Source organism: Perissodus microlepis, chromosome 17 (genome assembly GCF_051167445.1).
Source record: "Perissodus microlepis isolate ML-2025 ecotype Zambia chromosome 17, ASM5116744v1, whole genome shotgun sequence".
In the NCBI taxonomy this organism is placed as follows: Eukaryota; Metazoa; Chordata; class Actinopteri; order Cichliformes; family Cichlidae; genus Perissodus; species Perissodus microlepis.
In genome coordinates this window covers 8673509-8698644 of record NC_140477.1, presented here as the reverse complement: position 1 = coordinate 8698644, position 25136 = coordinate 8673509, and the positions used below count along the sequence as shown (strand labels likewise).

Here is a 25136-nt window from a genome sequence, read left to right as displayed (position 1 = left end):
CCACCGCCTCTTTCAAACCATCTGTCCTCTCTGTCCAAAATGTGAACGTTGGCATCCTCGAAAGAGTGTCCTTTATCCTCCAGATGCAGATGAACTGCTGAGTCTTGTCCCGTGGAGGTGGCTCTTCTATGTTGTGCCATGCGCTTGTGAAGTGGCTGTTTGGTCTCTCCAATGTAGAGGTCTGGGCATTCCTCGCTGCACTGTACAGCATACACCACATTGTTAAGTTTGTGTTTTGGAGTTTTGTCTTTCGGATGAACCAGTTTCTGTCTGAGCGTGTTGCTGGGTCTGAAATGCACCGGGATGTCGTGCTTGGAGAAAACTCTCCTGAGTTTCTCTGATACACCGGCTACATAGGGGATGACAATGTTGTTGCGTCTGTCTTTCTTATCCTCCCTCGCTGGTGTCTGGTCTTCTTTTCTGTGCCTCTTTGCTGACTTTAAGAACGCCCAATTAGGATAATGTGTGTGTTCCTTCTTTTTCCCCTTCAGGCTTAGAGGGAACATGTTCTGCCCGGTGGTGTAGGGTCCTAATTACTCCAAGTTTGTGTTCCAGAGGGTGATGGGAGTCAAAGAGGAACTACTGGTCTGTGTGTGTGGGCTTCCGGTAAACTTCAATGTTGAGGTTGCCATTCTCTTCAATGTGCACAGCGCAGTCCAGGAAGGGCAAACAGTCGTCCTTTGTGTCTTCCCTGGTGAACTTGATGTTTTTATCCATGGCATTAATGTGCGCAGTGAAGGATTCCACTTCTTGCGTTTTGATTTTGACCCAGGTGTCATCTACATATCTGTATCAGTGGCTGGGTACTCTCCCTTTAAAAGAGCCAAGAGCCTTTCTTTCCACTTCTTCCATGTAAAGGTTGGCTACAATAGGTGACATGGGGGAGCCCATGGCGCAGCCATGTTTTTGTCTGTAGAAGCCTTTGTTGTATTTGAAATATGTAGTGGTGAGGCAGAGGTCTAACAGTGTGCATTTTGGACAGAGAGGACAGATGGTTTGAAAGAGGAGTGCAAGAAGCCATTTATGTCCACTGTGAGCGACCATCTTTGAACAGAGGTGGTGGTTTACGACACGAACTGAAGAAACTTCTCGGATGAGAGGTGAAATGTCTTCAAGCAACTTAAACAAGTCGAGACGCTTTTCTTTCCAAGCTCCTTAGACTACGACGACCTGGATGACTGAGAACCTTCACAGAAAAGGCAGGAAAAGAGAAACCACAAAGAGGATTTACAGACTTAGTGAAGGAGGACATGCAGAGGGTTGGTGTGACAGCGGAGGATGATGGGGATAGGATGAAACGGATGAGACGCTGTGGCGACGCCTAAAGAGAGGAGTCAAAAAAAGAAGAAAGAAGGCAAATTTCAGAAGCAAGAAAAAAGCCAAACACAACCTTTTTACTACTATATCAATTAAATGCTACCCAATAAATGCTGAAATGTGATGCCATCGGTGGTTGAGAGAGATCCGTGTCACAGAGAGAGATGCCGGTGATGCTTAGATGGTCATGACTGCATGAGCACAGCTTTGGTTATCTGTCTGGCTCCACAGTGATTCAGAAACATTATTTTGTTTCCCTCATCCCTCTTTATCCCACTCTCAGCCTCTTTGTATCTCTGTTTCAGTTTTATAGTTTCTCCTCTTTGATGTACATTATAATCTCTCTCTTTCTCCCTCTCTTTCTCTCTCTCTGATGTTGGCTTGTAACTTTCCTCCATCTTAATGTTTGATGGCTGTGTCAGTCCCACCTCTTTTGAGTCTCTTTATCTTTTATAATGTCTCTCTCTCGCTCTGCTCTCCCACACTCTCTGATTCACTGCTTCTCTGCAGCATTCTGCCTTGTATTTTCACTCCTTCCACTTGACATTTGTGATCTTTTCTACACCCCTGCCTCCACTTGCTTCCAATCTCTTTTTCAGCACTGTTGCCACCCTCTCAGCCCACTCTCTCCCCTCTTGCTCCGTCTCTCACATCCTCTTCTGATTACTATAGATTGATTACTGAAGGTTACTCCTAGTAAAGATCTGGGCGGCTGCTGGTGCACCACCGGGATCACAGTTACAGCCATAAATCTATCTTTTGACGTTGAGCTGCGACACTGTGTGTGTCTCAGCGTGTGTGTGCGGTAAAGGACAGAGATGGATTTATAATGCAAAGAGATTGATAGTCTGCGCTTTACACTCCTGAATATCAAACATAATCACCAAGAAAAGAACAAAAATGAGGAATGTTACTGCAATATTTCACTTCCAGTGTTGGGTATTTTTAGGTCAGGACTCCTTTTCTCCTGGGTTAGACAGCAGAGTGCTTATGTACTTATGTGTGTTTTCAAAAAGTGAGATAAAAAATTTATGATTAAAAAGTAGAATGATGAGGTGAAGGGGAGGCCGCGAGAGACAAAAGGTGCATAGGTGTATACGAAAAGGAGCCACAGTGATTGAACCTGCTGATTCATATTATTCAGTGCATGCAGCTGTGTCCTTCTATTACATCACAGCATGAGTCAGTCTTTTCTTAGCCTGGATTTAGGCTGTATCACATATCTCACTGTTTTACTCTGTAATGTAGCCCAAAGTTTTCATGCCCAGAGAAGAAAGAAAAAAGAAAATCTAATGAATAAAGTCATATTTTAGCAAAGAATTTCTCCTGGGCCTGCAAAATAGCTTAATTCTATACTTACACATGTAGATATTTTAACTCTTGGCAGCTCCTCCGTTGGTACTAGGATAATTAAATAACATAAAACTCACTCAAAAATGTCTCTGTGCAAGCAACTGGTGTGCACTTAACGATTCAAAAACAAACCTACTAAAAAATATCCACCTGCTGTGAAAAAGACACACTCACAAACACACAGCGAGTGGGTTTGTGAGTTGAACTCGTATGGTTGCTTCTTCCTCGGTTGGAGGCAGAAAATAACAAGTTGGCCATATTTAGGACATCTGGAGAACAAGAGAGCCGGCTCACATAGAGGCACAAAGAGACGTACAGATAAAGAGAAACAGACAGAGACAGGAGAAAGCAGAGAAATGAAAGATGGCCTTATGTCGATAGAGTCGGGCAAAGGAATGATGAGGCGCACACTGAGAGAGATAGCTGCAGAGAGGATGTACCATGTGGTTAGGGCTCTACAGCAAGCAGAGTGAGGTAGAGGGAAGCGCACATGCAACGTTCGCACAACACAACCTTTCACATTTCTGCAGGGTGTGGCAGAAGCTGTTTGGAGCCTCCATCCTCTGCATCGATGCATGACCTATTTCATAACAATACTTTTCCCCATCTGTGATGGTTAAGAAGCTCCTTTGATGATTTATCTCTCACATCCTTAGCCTGTATCTCCCAGTCCTCCTGCATCCCTCCATCTCTCATTATAAAACTCCCTTGCAATTTTTATCTCTCCGTCTACATGCTTTTCCCCCACCCTTTGACTTCTTCCCCTTTCTCTGCCTGCTGTGGCTCTGAATCTCAAATCTATATTTGTCAGTAAAAGAACTACATAAAGCAGTTCTAAGTATACACATAGAGTACCATGAAAATAAAGAGAGTCTAAACTTGCTTGTATTCTTTTTTAAATTTTACACAGGCCCCTTACAGTATCACAGGAAACCTCTAAGGTTCTTGTCTTCTGAACACAGATATCCTAAAAAGTGTGTGACGTATGATGCAACATCTTCAAAAAGCGGCAGCGAAATGGCTGCAGACAAGAGGCTGGCTGAACAGCAGAAACAGACAACAGCTGCCTGTAAACACCAGACCAAAAGCTGAACACAGCTTGGTGTGTGTGTGTGGGAAGGAGTAAAGGTCATTAAATGAGAGTCAGAGGATCACCACAGAAATATCAAGAAGGCCATTTACTTTGAGTGCAAGAGCCCTTCTTGGGCAATAAAACAGAGATTTTAAAATTTGCCTCATAGTTAACACACAGTCCACCGGGGTCTCACAGCACAAAGAATAATGCTGATGGACAATCACCTATTTTATCCTCTGTATAAACATTAAAAACGACTACACTGACATCATTTTATTTACTATTGTTGGTCATGGACACCAGCAGTATGGAACAGAAGTGCTATTGGACACCAACAGCAGCGATTCTTTGCAGACTAGTTTTGACTTACAGGGCCATTTTCCATACATACATATATATATATATATATATATATATATATATGTAACCCAGGTTAAAAAGATGCATAAATAGTAAAAGATAAGTGGAGTCTGAGAATATAAATATCAAAGAGTTCATTTATTTAAATTTTCTTGTATATTAAAAAGGTAAAAGTTCATGTCAAATGATTAAAAACATGTTTGCATTGTTTAAAATAAGTTATCTTTCTTTTCTTGTGAATTGTTTGTGAGAACTGTAATTTCCTACGGGGATATGGTCTGTGAAGGTAACACAGGGTGGAGAAGGAAAAGAGAAAAAAAAAGGAGAGCGCGAAGAGAGAGAGCGGTGGTGCGTGAGTTACACGGAGCATCCGGAGAAGTTAGCTTGTTTTTATGTACTAGTAGTAAGTGTGTTTTGACTTTTCGGACAGATAAGTCACAGTGTCGGTAAGTTAGTGACATGACACGTAAAGTTTCGGCGTGAAGCTGCTGGACTGTGTGTTTTGTTTACTGCGGCCGTGCACGCATTAAGTTACAGTGAGGCTAACCCAGCCATTCGCTAATAAGGACTACTGTAGATTGCCGTTTCGCTAAAGTTGTGGAACGTAACAAGCTGCAGAGGATCGTTACCGAACTGGATAACGACGGACACACCCCAGATAGTCACTCTGAGTGCCCGCGTCACTCAGAGTACCTCTGGCAACGTGGGAAGCTAAAACAGGTAGCTTGTGGAGCACGTGGAGATCACAGACCTTCCTCATCTTTGTGCTACTGCATTCAGAGCGGAGTGTTTCTGAAGGAGCTGAAGACAACTGGTTGCCTGGATTAATCTGGTGGGAATTGCACGTTTCACAAGGTACTGAGTTTATTTATTTATATTTTGCTCATTGAGTGAAGAACTTCCGGTTGGGAGATCGTTTTGGATTTATACTGGAGCAATACAGGCCTGCAACGTAGGGTTTATCTCTGCCGGCTTTAGGTTTAGTTTGGGACTATAATTGTTTTATCACTGGTGGTTTACACTGTATATGTGGAGATTCTGTGTACAGTGTGTAAATTGCTGTGTGTGTTTTTTGGTTTGCCTGAATACTGAAATCTGCCATTTTATTATTTTCTTGTTTACATTGTTTGGTAAATTAAAGGAGGGTTGCAATGCTCTACTTTACATGGTGTATGACATGATTTACTGCACTATAGACACTAGTGTTCATTTTCGCGTGTAGTGCTACTGTTAAGGAATAAGCTTCATTGATCCCAGAAACAAAAGAGAAGTTAATTTAAAAACATCGTACGAGAGTACACTAGAAAAAGAACCCAAAGCCCATTTATTTAATGGTATTGAGTAAATGAGGGCTATATATATATATATGTGTATATATATATATATGTGTATATATGTGTGTATGTGTGTGTATATATATATATATATATATATATATGTGTATATATATATATGTGTATATATATATATATGTGTATATATATATATATGTGTATATATATATGTATGTGTATATATATATGTATGTGTATATATATATGTATGTGTATATATATATGTATGTTTTTTTAATGCGAGCCGACATCTTTAAGGGCTGGCAAATTCACATGTCTCAAAAACATTGGTTTCAACCAGGGAAGTTGCATTCACTTGCAACTTATAAGTTATTCTCTGATAGGGAGTTCATCAGCCGGTCCGGGACAGCCAACAGGCTGGTTGTGGGCCACGGCCCGTAGAACACCCATATCTGGTATATACTGCCTTTGGTTAAACAACAGTTATCATGAGTTTCAACGCTCTTTCGTCATGACTTGGTGGTCATCAGAATCCCATCAGAGTTTCAAGAGCACATGTGGTACAGGCATGAAACATGCTTTCAAATGCAGTGAGTTACTTTCATAATCTGACTGCTGAGTGCAATGAACAAATGACAACTTGTATCAATGTGCACAAACAAACTGTCACATTCTGTAACTGTTTCACACTTAATGCAAGGGGCTGTTTGATAGAATTGGTTCTTGTTGGTTTCTGTTTTAGAATATTTTGACCCAGAGCACGAGGAGCAGCTTCTGAGCCATAGCACCACACCACACAGACAATAAATGGCCAACAAAGCTATCTCCATGACAACTGAGCAAACTCTGTCTGCCAACATGGGCCCTGAAATGTGGTTGAAGAATCTGAAAAGATGTACGCCAGTGGACCTTGAGTTAAAGATTTTCTTTTGTTTATATAAATGTTTAAATGCTCCCATTGAGATGTGTTCCCCAACACTGACTGTGAAAAGAAGTGCTGAAGCACACCTGCTGAAGAAAGGTTCTTATAATCCAAGCTCTCATACATTTGAAATGTTCCCACAAGGCCAGTGTGAAAGTCACTGTTTTGAAAGAAGCCTCCACACAATCCCAGAGCCAAGAACTAACTGCAGTAAAGTTTTCAGGTCCCTGTAAATTTCACTGACGTCAGCATTTCAGACGAGGTATAGCACACAACAATGTAACTGTGACTTTTCTGAGCATGCCGAAGCATCCAGACTTGATTATCACTTGCTGCACTGTGGTATACTTCTATTAACTGTGTACATAGTCATACAAATGTTAACCCTTATATCAAGATACCAGGTGAAGCATGATAATCACAAAGTTAATCATAATGAGAGTCATGCTGTCACCTAACCTCCAACTAACTTCACTGCAGCTCCATCGCCCTCCCCTCTGTCTGAAACCAAACCTATGCCCTTGGTAGAGCTCTCCTCATTAAAGTCCCATCAGCAAGTCACATCATTACCTGTTTACTCCTTTCACTCCACTCTCTCCTCCCTCTATTCTGCTTTCTCTGTTAGCCAGCCAGCTGCCACACACTCCAGAGGATATCCCAATTAGAAACAACATACAGAGACAAGCGAATGTGCGCTGGTGGATATTCTAATTAAATACAACCCATCGGACAAACATGCTAACACAAAATGCACACAAAATTGCTGGTGGACATTCTAATTAGCCAAGCAAACAAAGCATGGACGCTGAAATGCCCGTCCAGTATGACAGGATGCTATGTCTGATAGCATGCATTCACACATAGATATGGCCTCATGAATATGCACACAAATTACTTTTACAGTCAGGGATGTGCAAAATCCTGCCATGAAACATTCGGCCCCTTTAAATGGTCACAAGCACAAAACTTTGCATGTAGTCACAAACACAGAACTCGCATAACATGAGCAGCTTGCCTGTCATTCACACACAGTATCTTGATGGATTTGAGAAGCTGCAAGCAGTTATAAGAAATAGTCTCCTTATTTTGGTATAACTGTAGAGTAAGGTTATTCCTGGGGAAAAGGAGAAATACTGAACTTACAGATACACTTAAAATGTATTGCATCAACAATTACTCTCCGACTTCTTATGGAAAAAATGAGAGTGGATGAAACATCCAGCAAGAGTATGATTTCCCTGATGTGTGATTAGACGGGATCACTTTGATGTCAGCACTCTGGCATGTGACAGAGGCTGGCACCCGTCTTGAAAGGAAAATGGGCTTAGATGTAGAGAAAAGGGGGAAATGAAAATATCCTGACTAACACTCCAAAATAGGAAGAGATTATTAGAGCTGACACGTTTTTGGTAGAGGTAGAGGAAGAGAAATCTGGAATATTCAGCGGACACAGGTCTTGGACTGTTTATAAAACACTTGATATAGCTACAGCGATGTTATCCTCTGGAATCTGGAGCCTCAATCTTAGCATGTTGACATGTATTTGAGTAGATACAAAACTCAATTTTTAAATGACAAGTTTATCACGTCACTATGGAGGAATTTTGTCCAACTTGAACGGCCCATTTAAGGTCATGTCAAAGCATCTCACTTGGATTTAAGTCCAGTTAAGTTTAAGTTAACGACTGTGTTGAGTCTGTTCCTTCCCATTCCATGCAAGGCCACCTGGGTTGGCTGGAAGACTGTTTACTTAGCCTGGCAGGGCGAAGGACACTGTCTCAGCTGAACTATGGACACGCACACACATACATATACTGATACTGATAAGCACTCACTGACGCATCACCCTCCCTACCCCGGATCCAACGCCACCTCCAACGCTTACCTCCCCTCTGATGTGGACATCGGGTCAGCTGGAGGCGCAGTCGAAGATTGCAGCGGTCCCAGATCAGATGTACACACTGGAACACTTTCCCATGTTGCTTGTCTGTGTTTATTGTGCTATGGTGTGTTGATATCTGTGCATTCCTGTATTATCCTTTTGTGATACACATTTCAATGTTTTTTTCCTCGCTACCTAGCCTGACCTGTCTCCCCAATGTGATGTTTGTGTATTGTATGTACGGTCGGCAAGGTCTGTCATCTCGGTTGTGGGCAAAAGACCTGCAACTGACAAATAAAGGCTATCTCATCTCAATTTGACTAGGCTTCTTGGATAGCTATCTGGAAAGGGTTAGAAAGCCATTTCTAAGGCTTTTGGACTCCAGTGCATCCTGCTGAGAGCCATTATCCACAAGTGGAGAAATGGCAGTGGCGTGGTGGTTAACACTTGCCTCACAACCAGAAGGTCCTCAGTTCAATTCCACCATCAGGCCAGGGTCTTTCTATGTGGAGTTTGCATGTTCTCCCCGTGTTTGCGTGGGTTATGCCCGGGTAATCCGACTTCCTCCCACAGTCCAAAGACATGCAGTTAGGGATAGATTAATTGGAAACACTAAATCACACCATAGGGAATTTAGGTGTGAGTGCGATTGTTTGTCTCAGTCTATAAGTTAGCCCTGTGAGAGACTGGCGACCTGTCCAGGGTGTACCCTGCTTCTTGCCCTAAGATAGCTGGGATTGGCTTCAGCGACCCTGAAAAGGAGAAGCAGAAGTGAATGGATGGATGGAAGATCTAAAGTATTGCAGTCCTCACTTGCCTTAGTTAAGGTCAGTGTTTATTATTCAACAACAAAGAGACTGAGAAAAAATGGCGTCCATGGGAGAGTTGGTGAAAACCACTGCTGACCAAAAAGACATCTTGATGATCTCTGAGATTTTGGGAAAATATTTTGTGGACTGATGGGACAAATTGAACTTTCGGTGGCAGTGGTGTGATGGTCTTGGGCCACTTTGCTGCTTCACTTTCTGGTAGCTCAGCTCGCTACCAGAAACTCCTGAAGGAGAATGTCCACTCATCAGTTTTTGCAACAAGTCCACCTCTTAATAGCTCAAAAAAGAAAGTTAAAAAGAAGCCTAGTCAAAGTCTGAACTTAAATCCAATTGAGATGCTTTGACATGACCTTTAACAGGCTGTTCACAGCAGGCCAAGTCCTCCATAGTGATGTGACAAACTTTTTACCAGTTATCGCTAGGGATGGGTATCGTTTAGGTTTTATCCGATACCGATGCCGGTGCTTAAACGGTGCTCAAACCGGTGCTTAAAGAATGGAGAACACAAAATTGGTCCAAAAACCTCTCATGTTCAGCTGTTTTTTTGTAAAAAGATAACAATGTTAGCCTTTTCTGCAGCTATAGGGGATTTATGGTATCACTCTTGGCTGGAAGCAGTGCTTAAACAATGGAAAAAACACAAACTTTGTCCAAAAACCTCTCATGTTTAACTGTTTTCCACTATTTCTTTGGTCATTTTCAGTGTTGGTCAAGTTACTTGAAAAAACTAATCAGTAACTAATTACTGATTACTTCCCCAAAAAAGTAATCCCGTTACTTTACTGATTACTTATTTTCAAAAGTAATTAATTACTTAGTTACTTAGTTACTTTTAAAAACACGATTTACAACCTAAATAGGTGATAAAGCGATAGATCTTTCAGCCCAATTCTACTTTTTCTGCATAATCCATCATACAAAATGTAATGAAATGGAAAAGTCTCTTTTTTTTAACTTGTTTTATCAGTTTTAATCTTTTAACTTTATGCATCAAGCAAAAATTAAATTATATGCAACATTCTCTGACTTGAAGAAATTAGTTTAACATTTAAACCTATTTTCTGCACATTCCAGCACATAAAATAAAATATTTTTTTTGTGTTTACACTCAGTCTTTCAAATAGATGCAAGTAAAACACAGCAGAAAATAAATAAAATCAAAGACTCAGCGGTCCTGTTGCTCTATTTTCACCTGTAAAGCAGGAGTAGGGTAGACGGAGGTGTGCTCTGGTGCAGGTGTGCTGCAGCGGTCGGTGGAAGGATACGGCAGCTTCTCTGTGAATTTCCCATTACGTCATAGCGCACTCGGTGCTTGTTTAGGGGGTTTTTTTCGCTGTAAAAAGAAGTTTTCTTCCCACACACAACGGACGTTAATGTTTTTGTCACTTTTTATGGAATCAAACTCAAAATAAGGTCAGTACTTCCACGCTTTAAACGCTGCAGCACACACCCTCTCTCCCGCACTCGATATATGATCCATTGTTGATCTGCACACAGCTGTTGTCACGAACGTTGCACTCGCTTACGTCACTGTCATGAGACATTCTCGCAAAAAAAAAATCACGGTTTTAGTAACGCAGCAGCGTTCCTACAGGAAAGTAACGGTAATCTAATTACCGTTTTTGCAATAGTAATCCCTTACTTTACTCGTTACTTGAAAAAAGTAATCAGATTACAGTAACGCGTTACTGCCCATCTCTGGTCATTTTAGTCTTTTTGGCCAGGGTGAAGGGAGTATCTGCCATCAAACAAGAAGACACCCGCATGTAGCTATGATGATGTTTGCTAGTTCACCTTACATGCATTAATGTAATAACGTGGTTAGCCTACTCAACGTAAATTACACGAACAACATTAAGCTACTCATGCAGAGAAGAACGGCTGCTGCTGCCATCATCATCCGTCATCATTTCTGCTACACTGGCAGGGCTAGGGGCCAGGACTCTCCTCTTCGGGTTTTTGGGGGATGTTGCTAACTCCGGGTCCGATAACAGGCACCACACCCGCAGTATATGTGCTCGGTGTGAGGTCTCGCAGCAAGCTATCAAATACGGCGCATTTCTCGGCTTTTTAAAAAAACGCTACGCGTCGCCAGGTGTTTCATCAGATTTGAGGTGTTACCTCCTTTGACAGTATCACAGTATCAGCTTAAAGCACTTGTTGCAGGCTGCTGAGTTTGCATCTTTTGCTGTGAAGTACAGCCAGACTTTTGACCGCTTCGCCTTTTTAGTCTGTAGCTCTGCTCTAAAAGAACGTACGTACCTGGACCCGCCTACTATCCTCGGAAACGTAAAATGATTGGCTAGAATCTAAAGTGTATCACAGCTCAGGAAAAAAAAGCACCGAAATAAAGCACCGAAATGTGTGCTGCTTTTCGGTCTGGTTACTACCGTTTATGTCAGATACCAGTACCCATCCCTAGTTATCGCAAACTGCAGTTCTTTCTTATAAATGTGTTTGATGATTGGAAACATGCTAATGAGACAAATACACAGAAACATGAGAAATCAGGAAGCTGGTAAATACTTTGTCACAGCACTGTATATGCCTGTTTACTTCTATCGATCTAGAGTAATGTGCACATTTTCTTTATACAGATGTATAGAGTGTGTTTAGCACTGTGATGTAAAAAATGTGACTTGGACAAAAAAAAAAAAATCAATGACCTGTCATGAATCTCAATGAGTATATAAAAGTGTGTTATTGTTGAAAGCAGCATATTCGCACTATCAAGAAATGGAATCAATAGACCACTGCTGCTTTAGCTCGAGTAAAAAGTACACTTCAATATGTGTACGGTCTTATGAATCAGATTTGCTATATTGGTGTTTACGTGCGCATTCAAACCCACTGTTTCTAAGCCGATAAGATGAAAGGCCACTGTTTAAGAGCCAGTCACGCTATCACTCATACCCTCACACACACACCTCACGTGGCTTTTATTCTCATCGAACACCCATTAAGAATTAACTACAGGTAGGAAGAATAAGCTCGGCAGTATAACTCTCTATAAGCCCAGACCATGGCACGGTTCCAGTCCATCAGACAGACAGTAAATCCTCTTGTACTCATGAGGGATTGTCGGGAGATTTCTGACTGTAAGCCAATAGTATAGCTACAGTTGTAAAACACTTCTGTACTTCAGTGCCAAGAGATACGGTTTTGATTTTGAAAATTTTCAGGGAGGTAGTAAAAGGACACTTTTTGCCAAAGCAATACATCAAACGTATGGCTCAAAATGCAATTTCAAAACTTGCTTTAAAATCTGCTTAGGAGTTTTGAACCACGTGAAGCAAAAGCGCACTGATCGCACAACCACCTTGCACCTGCCAGAGAAGTTTTGTATTTTAAAAAAATATTGCACTTAAATATAGATCTAACTTTGCTCAAGCGCAGCAAAACACAAATTTGCCCTGCTGTTCACAGTAGATGGTGATGTTCCAAGAGGAATTGATTTGAATTTTAAAGCGGTGATATAAAGGGAAAACAAACAGTTAAGCAAGCAGACACATATTACAGTTTGATCCTCAGAAATCTTGCAGTTGATTGGGGTTGAAGGACAGACATCAACAACACACTTTCCGTTTTCTCAGGATGTAATAAGTGTCATCCAAAATATAAACACACTCACCCGTTCTGCAGACTGGGACGTGCCAAAAAAGATGGGTATGAACGCCAGCCAGATGATACAGGTGGTGTACATGGTAAATCCAATAGGCTTGGCTTCGTTAAAGGTTTCGGGCACGCCTCGCGTCTTGATTGCGTAAACTGTGCACGTAACCATCAGCAGAATTGAGTAACCCAGGGAGCAGATGAGAGACAGGTCTGAGATGTCGCACTTGAGGACACCACGTGCCGCCGTGGGGTCCTGGGTCCGCTGCTCGCCGTAGTCCACTACAGTATGGGGAGGGTCCACGGCGAACCACACAAAGACACCCAGAAGCTGAACTGAGATCAGGGAGAAGGTGATGACGAGCTGGGAGGCAGGAGAGATAAACCTGTAAAGAACAGGATGGTTAATTAAATTTTGATGTAGCAAGGATGAAAAACTGCATTTAATGCTAGAAAATATGCACTCATGTTTACATTTCTCAGATTGCACCAACTTCTTTTCATGAGCTGAGAGCTTGTTCCACCAGCTCCCAGTTTGCGTTCAGGAGACAGTCCCCCTCTCTTTTCCCTTTCATAATCCTTTAGTTTGCTGATATATAGGCTGTAGCGATGATAAACCGAGTACCTCTGCTTCACTCAACTCTTTTCACTATTTTCATATTGATATAGCACAGTCGCATGTCATTAACTATTTGTTAGCTGGTATTTTATCCTGTTTCTTGGTCGTGGTCTTTCTATGCCGCTCTTGTCTGCCATCTCTTTCCTCCTAACCCCTTACTGGTTCAGCAGATGGCCACCCTTATCTAAGCCTGGTTTTGCCAGAGGTCTCTTCCTGACAAAAGGCAGCACTTCCTCCACCACCAAGTGGTTGCTCACGGGGGATCAGTCACTGGAGTTTACCCTTTGTACGAGTAACACCGTATGCTCTTTACCTTTCAATATAAAGCTCCCTTAGATTACTGTTGTTGTGAATTCATGCCACATTTTTCCAATAGAACTAAACTTAAACATTGCTTCAGTGTTACATGGTTAGTTAAATAGCAATCTGGTAATGCATTGGCCAGTCTGGTGACTTAACCTCTGGAGGGTATTTGGCTGGTGTAGCCAACAAAGATTCAGGCCAAGATTTTCTGTTTTGGCAGCCAGAGATTGCTTTTGAATATAGATAAATGCAGAAAGGGTACTTGTTACTGGACAATAACTATTGTTCAAACATAATTGAGTAACAGAATTCAGACTATTCATTGAATAGAATTGAATTTTCCTTGACTTCAGATTCTGGATATTCAAATACAGATATACATTACTCAGTTAGCTTAGTTAGCTAATGCCAGAATATCAATATCTGGCATGTAGGGCAGTAATATACCTTGTTCACTTTAATCTGTCTTGGGTCAGGAATGCATCTGCACACAGAGGTAGAAGCCTAAACCATAAATAGGCTCTCAATAACCATCGTGTGCGATCTGTAAATGTGAGAGTGAATGAATAGTGGCATTGTAAAGCGCTTTGGGTGCCTTGAAAAGCGCTATATAAATCCAATCCATTATTATTATTATTATTATTATTTTCCACAGAATTTGATTTTTCATAAAGTCTTCAGCCAGTACGGTCCAAAAATAACTTAAACACTCAAAAATCCTGTCCCAATAAGATGAAAAGAAAACAGTTTTATTAGACTCTAAAAGGTTGAGACAAGTCTCCCACTTGACAGCGGCAATATATTAAATTTCTATAAATGCGACCATACACACTCCAGCAAATCCACGCTGAGAGCTAGAGCGAGATCAGGGAAAATATAATGATGGGTTTTGCAGCAAGAAAGAAAGGGAGAAACAAGGAGGAGCAGTTGCAAGAAGACATAGAACTGAAAAGAGAAAATGTGATGATCATCTAGGATGACAGAGATATCAAAACCGGGGTGCAAATCATGGCCCAAAACAAAAACTATATTTCCACTTGCATCAGAATGAAAGAAACAACCCACTCCTTCAAGCTCTCAAGTTCAAAGGATGCTCAGTGCTTGACTACCTTAGAGTCACTACCGTAACCTGAAAAGAGCCTCAAAATACTTTGTGTAAAAAGTCTGTAGCTGGATAGAAAAAAAAGAAGAGGAAGAAAAAAAAAGGGAAAAAAATCTAACTGTCTGGATAGCAGGGCCATGAATCTGAGCACTATTAAATCCTGCATTAACAATTTAGCCACTTAGTGGATGCTCTCTCCCAGAGTCACTCACACTGAGTGCAAGCAGTACAATAGGAAAGTGTTAGTTCATGACTCTCATAAATAATGTATGAAAAATAAATGATGAGTAATGACCGCAAGTATCTGAAAAAGTAGGGTGCAGGTAAAGTCACACACCTGAGTGCAAAAAAGCCACACTTATAGCAATATTAAGTGCCACTGAACCCATCAAAATCTGCACAGCCCAAACGTACGCACAAAAGGGCCAAGAGCAGACGTAATGGCATTTTTACCTGGGTGCTGTTACAGACTTTTTCCCTTGTTCAAAGATGCGGTGTATCCTGTTGGTCTTGGTGAGCAGCGCAGCGTAGCTAAAACACATCCCCAAGCCTAAGAAAATTCTCCTCAGGGAGCACACGCCCACATCCGGCGTCGCAATCATCAGGAATGTGATGGCATAGCACAGGAAGATTCCAGTAAGCAGCACGTAGCTCATCTCTCGCCCCGAAGCTCGGACGATGGGCGTGTCATTGTACCGGACAAAAGTGACGATGACGAAAGAGGTGGCGATGATACCCAGCATGGCGATAAAGACGGGGACGATGGCCCAGGGTGAGTGCCACTCCAGTTTGATGATCGGAATGGGAGTGCAGCCAGTGCGGTTGGCATCAGGTCGCTTCTCGTATGGGCACAGCTCACAGGTGAACTCTGAGGCCTAGCGGGGAGAGAGGTTTTAGAACATGCATTAGTTCATTTTCCTTAAGTAAACAGATTTTTCTAATGATAATTTGACTGTTAAACACCGATTCAACCATGAATTGGCTGATTGAAAAACCATCTGGCCATCTGGCTGTTGTGGTGTGTCTTGATTTCATTTTGTTATCTTGTGTCTCTCTTCCTGCAGTCAGACCAATGCATTATTATCTATCGGACTGCCGGGGCCAATCTAATCTGAACCCACAGCAGAAGGAAAGGTGGTGTGCTGTATCTCACTGAGGCTGCAGAACAGAGCAGGGAGTACTGTCACCATCTCATAGATCAGAAGGAGTCTGTTCACAGAATGAGGACCTTATTGGAGTGGGAGCTGACTATTACATCATTGACATCAATTATATGGTTTAATTCATTAATTAATCTATTTTTTGCCAAAACATGTAGAAAAAACTCTTTTTATGTAAATATATGTGTGCCTGATCTCCATAAGACACAATCTAATATAATTCTGAGGAAAAGACTTATTATCAGTTATGCTTTTGACAACTCCACATTTACTGCTTGTTTCTGCAAAATGACTATTGAGTGCTCGCCCTCATAAACATGAGCAGCTGCTGTTGTAACTGATATTTTCTTTTTTCTTTGCTAAGCACATTTTTTGACATATACGTGCTTGTTCAAGTATTTTTCCAACTAAACAGGAAGCCTGATAGACTTTGAAATGGTCCCCAATGATAATTTTCACAGGGGATATACAGTTATGGCTCAAGTACATCTAATTTTCCATGGTGTACTGAGGGTCATTGTTCACTTGCATGGCCCAATTTCAGCCATGCTTTAGCTGCTGCATAGTCTCATATTTGACTACAATATACTTTTTTCTGCTCTTGCTCTTGATGAAGGCGGTCGCACTTTTCTCCTCTCCTCCTCTCCCTTAGCTTCCCTGCTTAGCCTCTTGTGTTTTTTCCTTTCCAAACGCCTTCGATGCTTGTTCCCTCCTGGGAACACGGCGGGTCTGAGCCCGCGCTGGAATGGTAACGCTGGGCAGGATGGCTGCTGTGTTTGCTTCGGATTACTCCTCACCCCCCACCCGACCCTGTGGCTTGTCACGTGTTCCATAATGTTGTGCTGTGGACATTTATGTGCTTTTTTGTGCAGAGGAGTTTTTTTGTTTCCTGTTCTCATGCTGTCCTCCCAGGAGCCCAGCATGAGTAGAGGTCTCTTTTTTTCCTCTTGTACTTTCCCATTGTAGTGTATATTTCAGTGTTTTTTTTTCTGTAACGCTACCGATCTCCGACCTGTATCCCCATGTGATGTCTGTGTTGTGTGTGTAAGGTCGGGGGTGGGGGTGGGGGGGGTCCTATTTCACTGCACTTGGCGAATAAAGCCTTGATTGATTGATTGAGTATACATTTTTTACAGTTATCTTTATGGTCGACTCAGTGTGTCCAGGCCCTTTGACTGAAAAACGAGCTCAAATCATCACCCCTCCATCACTGTGCTTGACAGTTGGTGTGAGGTGTTTGTTCTGATATGCTTTGGTTTTTCAGCAAACATGGTGTTGTGCATTATGGCCAAGCATTTCCATTTTCCTGTCTGCTATCTCAAGGACATTGTGTCTTGTGGTTTGTTTGAATGCAACTTTGCAAACTGAAGCTGTGCTGCCATGTTCTTTTTTTTTTTTTTTTTTTTCAAGAAAGAGAAGAAGTGGCAGCATTTCCAGGCAAACTTCAGTTTCAGCTTTTTTCTTATTCTACTTTCATGAATGTTTTTCACTTGTGAATAATCTTTGAATGGACTTTTTCTTTTTTGGAAATGGCCTTATAACCCTTCCCAGACTGATGAACAATAACAATTCTTCCTCAGAGATCACTGCTAATCACTCCTTGGCCTCGTGTTAACACATACCTGAATGCTTCAGACCAGCAAAGTGACAAAACCTTTGCTTTTATAGAAGTGCTGCTGCTGATCAGTTAATCAAATGCTTTTGATTAGCAGCATCTAGACGTCCCTGACTCTCTTTATTCCTATAGAAAAAGGATGGCTATATTTAGGCAAAACTAGTTTTTTCATACATTGATTCTGTATTTTAGCTCAGTATTTGTAAAATAAATGATGACACAGTGTAATATTTTACCTGCTGATATTTATCTACCTAATTTGAAGACCTGATAAGGACCAGATCATTTTATTATGTCCTGATATGTAAAGCCTTACAACTGAAAGAGGCTGTGCTTTCTTTTTTATCATGAACGCAGCTTCAAAATGTGCGATCAGGGCATTTCCCTCTCCTCAAATTAGATACTTTCTCTGTATAGAAATTCAAAATGGACAATCTAAGTGCCTCACTTTTTTAATTGCCTAAAAAAAGAGCAGGAGTAAGCAGACAGCAGCTGTCAACAAGTCGATGTGTGCAGAAGCTAACACGTTTACAATGTCAAACAGTTTTTATTGCAAACTGGTCTTTCAGCTGATTCTTTTTAAAGCGTTCCAACAAATGCGGTTTCATTTGTAAAGTTGGGAGAGGAAGTATAAGGAATGTTAGACATTTGATTAAAATCCACATTTTTACCTCGTTTTTTGACAAGTCAATTTCGCACAGATGAATTGGTTAGGCTAAGAAGTTCTGCAAGCCTCTCTAGGTTTGAAAACACAAATAATCAGTGCTGAAATCAGACTGACAGAGAAACTGCTAAATTGATAAAGTGTTGATGCATGATTTGTTCATTTTTTGTCAAACACAAATCAAGATCTAGCCAGATTTGTATGCAACCTGTGATGTCACAGTGTTTGTGATATTTTAATTTCTGGATCACGCTGACGGTTTTGGATAGGTGATATTTTTCTTCAGAAATCTACCTGAAAATGGTATCCTTCACAGCGCTCACAGTGCCAACAGCACGGCACCCCTTTCACCACTTTCTTCCTTTCACCCGTACGGCACGGGAGGCTGCAAACGGAGGCAGGGAAAGTTGGGTCACCCATCCTCCAACGCATGGCCTCCACCTGAGAGAAGAGCAGTGTGTTATTATTTGTGTGTCAAAACGGCAAAATGAAGCTTCTTATTTTCTCACAGGACATCTTGGAGCATAAGGATTGGCAGCCATCTGCAGAAGCTGACATAAACTGTATGTTAACAGTCCTTTAACACTCAGCTCTCTCTCTACCTGCAAAAAAAAGTGTGTCTTCAGGGCATCTCGCAGAGCAATTAGCACAAGCAGATCCTCTGATCATTTTCCTGAGTGCTGCCAGGCACAAAACTAACACCAGCTAGTCTGGAAGCCAGCAATCAGACCATAATCAGATCTGGCACAAATAGGCCATCTGCATTTCCTTCTGTGTGTGTCTGTGTGTGTGTTTATTTGTGAGTGTGCACACGCATATGTTTCGCCATGTGTGCATTTTGTTTATTTGTGTTTGTGTCATGCTGGCATTATAGTGAATCCCTGAGCTCTCCGTACGTCCTCTGCGAGTGAGTTTGAATGTGTGCGTACTAATTTGTAGTTGTGTGCGCGAGCAGTTGTGAGGAAGTCTGTCATTACTGCGCTCCCCGTGGTTTAACCATCGCCGAGGGTGCTGCACAAAATTGAATATTACTGTTTTAAACACAAAAAGCACCAGTCCTAAAACAACTAGTTAGAAGGGAAAATTCATTAGACTTAGAGAGGGTGGATTTGAGTTAATTACTGACACACAAACAGAAACAAGTTCTCATGGAGTTTAATATGCAAGAATGGGATAGTTGCTGCCCACAGTGTTGTACATATATCACTAAGGAGAAACTTTGTTTACTGAGAAATTTTGCTCATTACTTATTCATATCCCCCATTTAATATCTGTATACTATCACCTTATTTTCTATCAAAAGGCATAAATTAAACAACACAGACCCATACTTTATTAATTACAGTGCAGTGTCAGCCTTCATTTTATTTTGCCTGGAAAATAGGAAATTTGTTGCAGTGATTTATTGAAACATATGAAAGCATACAGGGAAATATAAGGCAAAGAAACAGGGTTTGTATAATTTCAAAGATTTTGAAAGTCAATTTTTGGCATGGCCACCTTTATTCTTCAACACAGCCTGAACTCTCTTGGGCAGCTTTCTTGTCATTTCTTTAAGTAGTCTTCAGGAATAGTTCTCCAGACTTCTCGAAGAACATTCAAAGCTCTTCTTTGGACGTTGTCTGCCTTTTGTTGCATTTTTGGTCAAGATGATCTCACACTACTTCAGTAATGATGAGGCCTAGGCTCTGGCGAGGTCAATCCATGACTGAGGGTGTTCCATTGTGCATTTTTTCCCATGGATATACTTTAATTTTATTTGCAGTGTTTTTGGGATCATACTGAAAAATGAAACCTTTCCTGTGTTCATAACTCCATCAGTTTTGACAAGATCCCCAACATCATTGGCTAAAATGCCAAAACAAGACAGTGGCTGCAGCATGTTTTACAGATAACTGTAGACAGCAGATGAACAGTCTGTCGTCCACATCTATCTCTCCTGATCTCCTCTGTAAATAGGGATGATGATTTGAACCAAAACTTTACCTCTGATTTTTCAGCCCAGTTCTCATGTAACTTGGCATACCTCAGTGTTTTCTCCTGGTTTTCCTTCTTTAAGAACGGCTTCTTGACAGCCACCCTTCCACTGAGACCATTTCTGATGAAGCTTCAGTGAACAGTAGATGGATGATCTGAAGGGCCAGATGCATGTCTTAGGTCCTGTTTCAGGTCATTGCTGGATGTTTCCATTTTTTTTGTATGTAAAAGGACATGACTTTTACATACTGTTGGTCTGTTGTAGATAGCCTGATATTATTTCATTTGCCCTGCACTTGTCCAGTTTCCTCATCTTTTTAAGGAAAAGCTGTACAGAATTAAGTGATATTTAAAGAGCAGAGAAACTTTGGTTAACAGCACTTTGGGAATTGCCTTGTTGATGCAAAATTATCATCTTTTGCACCTGTCAAACTGTGTTGTTTTTGGCATTTTTCATAGAATCAACTGAAGAAATGTGAACAAATTATGTTTTTGTGACAGGCTGCTCGTAACAAAGTGTTTAAATTTCAAATTGTTTCTTAGATAAGTTGTCTGTTATATGTCGACAACGCTGATTCAACTCAGTGTTGCATAGCACGACAGTGCACTCAAGGTAGCCAATACTCAGTTTGCACAGGGTTTGAATGTGTGAATTCTTGAGACTCACATGCTGTACATTCTTATGTTCCACAGTGCTGTCTTGTATTTATAATGATGAACATTCAAACTTTTTTGTTCTTAATAAAAACTTCCACCTGCTACCCTGCACACCTTCAGGATTTTACCTAATTAAATATGTCTGACTGTTTAGAAAGTGTTAAAGTGCCAAATCATGTGTGACTTCAGTTTCTGTGTTTTATACTTCTGTACTGCTGTACAAACACACACACTGACACACACACAAACACACCGTCCATCAGCCAGAAAGCGTTTTGTGTCTATTAGTCTTCTCATCTGTCATCTGGCCTTTCTAATGAAGTCCTTGGTGGATTTATAACACCTAGCACTGCTGCTTGCTCAAAGATTTTTTTTGTGCATGTGACTGTAAGTCAGTGAGACAGAGAGAGCGAGTGGGACAATGGGAATTCAGTTTTTCTGTGGATCTAAGTAGGCACTGTATATTCTCCAGGTTCTGTAGCATTGGTTATTATGTGTATTCTGTAGGTGTGTGACCTTTCACAGTTGCGAATGTTTGCAAGTCTCTCTCCTTCACAAAGATTAGTATTCTGAATAGAAGCAAAGATCTACACTTGCTTGAAAAAACTAACTTTTGCGCCTGAGTAAGAGCAATAACTCAAACGAATCCAGCCCAGTAACAAGGGATTTTGAAATCATGGCAGCTGCTCATAGTCATGTTGAATTTTCATTCTTCCAAGGTGTCTGATCTATAATGCCTCAGAAGCTTCAATAAGGCACTCAAATCAAAATATATGACATTTTTCATTAAGACACAGACGTGTCATGATAAAATACTAATAATGAGATAGTTCAACATATGACAAGCTGGAAACACATCTGAAATATATACTATGGTAAATGGAACATGTTCTGTACTGAACAACTTTTTAGACCATAAAATGTTAATCATTGAAAACACATTTCATAATAATCTATTATTTTTCACTCGAGCTTCACTTTTAAGTTGATTTTCCAAGTTTTTGCCCCACTTTTCCTATTTTTTTTCCATTCACTTCATTCAATTTATATGTGTGAAAAATATGAGCAGTTTTGTCAGCTTATAAACTGTAAAAACCAATTAGGTACACTGGTATACGTGTGTAAAAATCTCACCTTGAGGTGTAATTTATTGGTCCAGGATCCGATGACTCTGTACTCAGCAGTCGATCTGTTGGTGATCTGGTACTGGAATATGTCGTATCTCCCTGGAGCATCTCCATTCTCATTGAAAACCACTGGTGTACCAGCACTTCCTAAAACAGAAACAGGTTTTGAAGACGGCGTCAATTTAGTAATTTCTTGTGATGCTCTTTCACTTTTCTTGATCAGGCGACTACTCCTAAAAAGCATAAAGGTTCAATGGAATGAAATATGAAAAGTTCTATTTTCTAGCTTCACTAAAGACATTAAAAGTTTGGAAAGTCATCATTTCTTCTTATTTTAATGTGTATCAAAGAGATTCTACTTAGTGGTGGTATTACAATGCTGTGTGCGCAATTTTAAAGAAAGGAGTATAATGACAATTTGATGTACTATGGATGAAATTTTACAGAATTTGTAGTACTGTGCAAAAATCTTGAGCCACTCATCTTTTCTGTGTGTTTGGTTTCAAAGAGCCAGACTTTCCTATAATGTTTTTAAAGTGGTTTTGAGCCAGTTTTCAAGGTGTTTCAGAGTTTTCCTTTAGACATTGGCTGCTTTTTCACTCATTTTCCACCCCTTCATTACCAGTGCTTGCACCTAAACATTTTCACCAGAATGTTTTTTTTTTGTTGTTGTTGTTGTTGTTTTATTAAGCCATTACACACTGACCTTTGAAATACCTATCACAAGAGGTGTACCGGCATTTGCAGAAAAATGTCAAAGACAACACAGTTTGACAGGCACAAAAAAGTATTTTTAACCCAGCAATGTGATTCCCAAAGAGCTACTAGTAGACATCATGGCATATCAGCATGGTGTGCAGTGTGTACGACTATGTCTACAACCATCTGTCAAAACAAGGTGGAGGTTCTGTCATAGTTTGGGTTGCACCTCAGCAAGGGAGGATCTTGTCAAATCTTATAGAGAATAAAAAGGCGCAAACCTCAAAAGAAGAGCTTTGAATGAGAACTATTCATGAAATTTACTTCAAAAAATGACAAGAAAGCTTGCTTAAGGTGAAGAATAAATATCAATTTTCAAGCTTGTTCAAACTGCAAACATGCATTTCCATCTATGTTTGCACATTACAGTAAATCGTTGCACCCATTTCCATTTTCCTATCACAATATAAGGAAATAAAGTCTTTCTTGAAGACTGTGCTACCATTATTGCATTCTTACTATATTACAGCACCAGAATAAGTTATCAGTAAATCAGCTATATACACACTGCTTCTCTCTGTGCCAGCATTTTACACACATTTCGTTTTTTCACCTGTATTTCATAAATGTTCTCATTGCCTACTTCTGTGGGCCTTATATTTCAGTCTAACTCTAACCAGGACTACGATATGGATACTAACCAATCAGAGGGAAAGTAAGGGATGATTTTCACAGAGCATCTTTCCATAGTAGAATCCTCAGAGCAAATCCAGAGACAACAAGCAAACCCCACAAAGAAAGTGTCAGGCAAACCAGGAGACTCAGTAGAGGGGTGTTGTAGCAAGGCAACATCCTCCACCAGTTAGTTCTCCACCACCTTTGAGGTTTAACACAAACTTTTTTTTTCCTCTTTTGCTCTCTGTCTTACTTGCTATCTTGTTTATGTAGCAATGCAATCAAATCAAATTACTGAAACTAGCACAGCATAAAGGAAATCCAATTATAATCTATATGTGGAAAAAGCACTACATTATGGAAATTGCACCCCAGGTAAAATAACTCATTAATGCTGATGGAGGAAAGATAAGAAAGACAGAAAAAGTTATGCATTTAAAAAAAGGAAAGGTAAACAGCGTAAGCCTGGAAACTGAGTAAGCAGAGAAAAGCATGTCAGAGAAAAAAGAAAACACCGAAACAGAAAATATCAACAAATATATTTAAAAAGAAGGAAAAGTTCTTGCGATAAAAAAGAAACCAAGCTGAACAGAGAGACGCAAGAAGGAGATCAAGTGTGATAAAAGAGTAGTGTGGGTAGAGAAATGACTTTACGATATGACAGAAAGAAAACCAATCACGATGACAGAGAGAAGAGAAGATGAAGGACAGAAGAGACAAACTCAAAGACAAAGAAGTAGAAGTGGCCCACTGTGAGCAGAACAATGAGAGATATGCACATAATGGGTAAAAGAAAGAGAGAGAACGTCGTAAGAAGTAGGAATCGTACTGAGAGACTCTGAGGAAGATGAATGGAAAAGGATTGAGACAATAGATACAAGTTGTCATTGATGTCATAATTATTATAAGGTCATGTCTGCATGTGAGAAGTATACCCATTAGCCCTGCACAATGAAAAAGAACACTCACTGTTTCCTGCTGCTTTTAAAAGTGACAAGGAGGCCTTGAAAATCCTTCATATCTGACAAATTGAGAGTGATACCCATGTCAAGACTACAACAACCCCAGCACTAACGCCAAAGGACACCTTGTGTGTATCTTTGAGATCCTGGCAGCTTTGACAGAATGGCAGGATTTGATATTCAAAGAATGAAAACAGGCATCACTGTCTTTACTACGAACCACAGACAAGGCCGGCGATTTTACTTAAACCTGGAGATGCTTTAATGGACGGCAGGAGGCGACAACACTTGTTCCCAGAGGATTTATTAACTCTAAACAATTCTCTGATTAATTTATGGTTTTATCTACTTGTTTAAGTCTCCTTTCACTACTAAATGGCATTAATCTTATAAAATGTTTCCACATTTGGAGTCTGACACATGATAAAGACGATCATATAATGAAGCGATAACACTTTATAACATTGACACACTATTAAGCGTTAGTAAGGTTTTAGTGTTTATTACTCCTCCATAATATGTGATTTATAAACACAGGTAAATGTAACAGGTATATATTTTTATTCTTGAATAATAAGCTCATATATAATATGTTCATGGCATATAGATAGTCTAAGTAAGTGATTCGGCTGTTTAGATGCACATTTCTGTTTATAATGATTAAGATATGAGCTTGTTGTTTGTTTGTGTTTTAACAGAGGTTTTATAAATACTAATTTAATAGTGTACTTTGATGCTTAATTCAGGCAGTTACACGTTGTTAATTATTTTGTGTGACATCTAAAATGAGAACTATTTTTGCCTTATGCAGGTTTAATAATACACACTATGGAATAATGCTTTATAAATGATGAATTAAGTACTACTCCTTTACTAATGCTTAATAATGTGTCATTTTGATAGTTGTTTTAAGTGTTACCAGTAGAGCTT

General features: G+C 40.3%; 1 protein-coding gene across 3 annotated transcripts in view; it reads right to left on the bottom strand.

The window, feature by feature from the left end:
* Positions 1 to 25136, bottom strand: part of grm8a (glutamate receptor, metabotropic 8a) — a 299516-nt gene that overhangs the window by 17760 nt on the left and 256620 nt on the right. For all 3 annotated transcript variants that reach the window (XM_084909268.1, XM_084909270.1, XM_084909269.1), the window contains exons 8-11: positions 21878 to 22017; positions 18404 to 18550; positions 15124 to 15545; positions 12666 to 13032 (exon numbers count right to left, since the gene is read on the bottom strand). In XM_084909268.1, the coding sequence (XP_084765394.1) occupies positions 12666 to 13032; positions 15124 to 15545; positions 18404 to 18550; positions 21878 to 22017 (1076 nt within the window). The remainder of the gene's footprint in view (positions 1 to 12665; positions 13033 to 15123; positions 15546 to 18403; positions 18551 to 21877; positions 22018 to 25136) is intronic.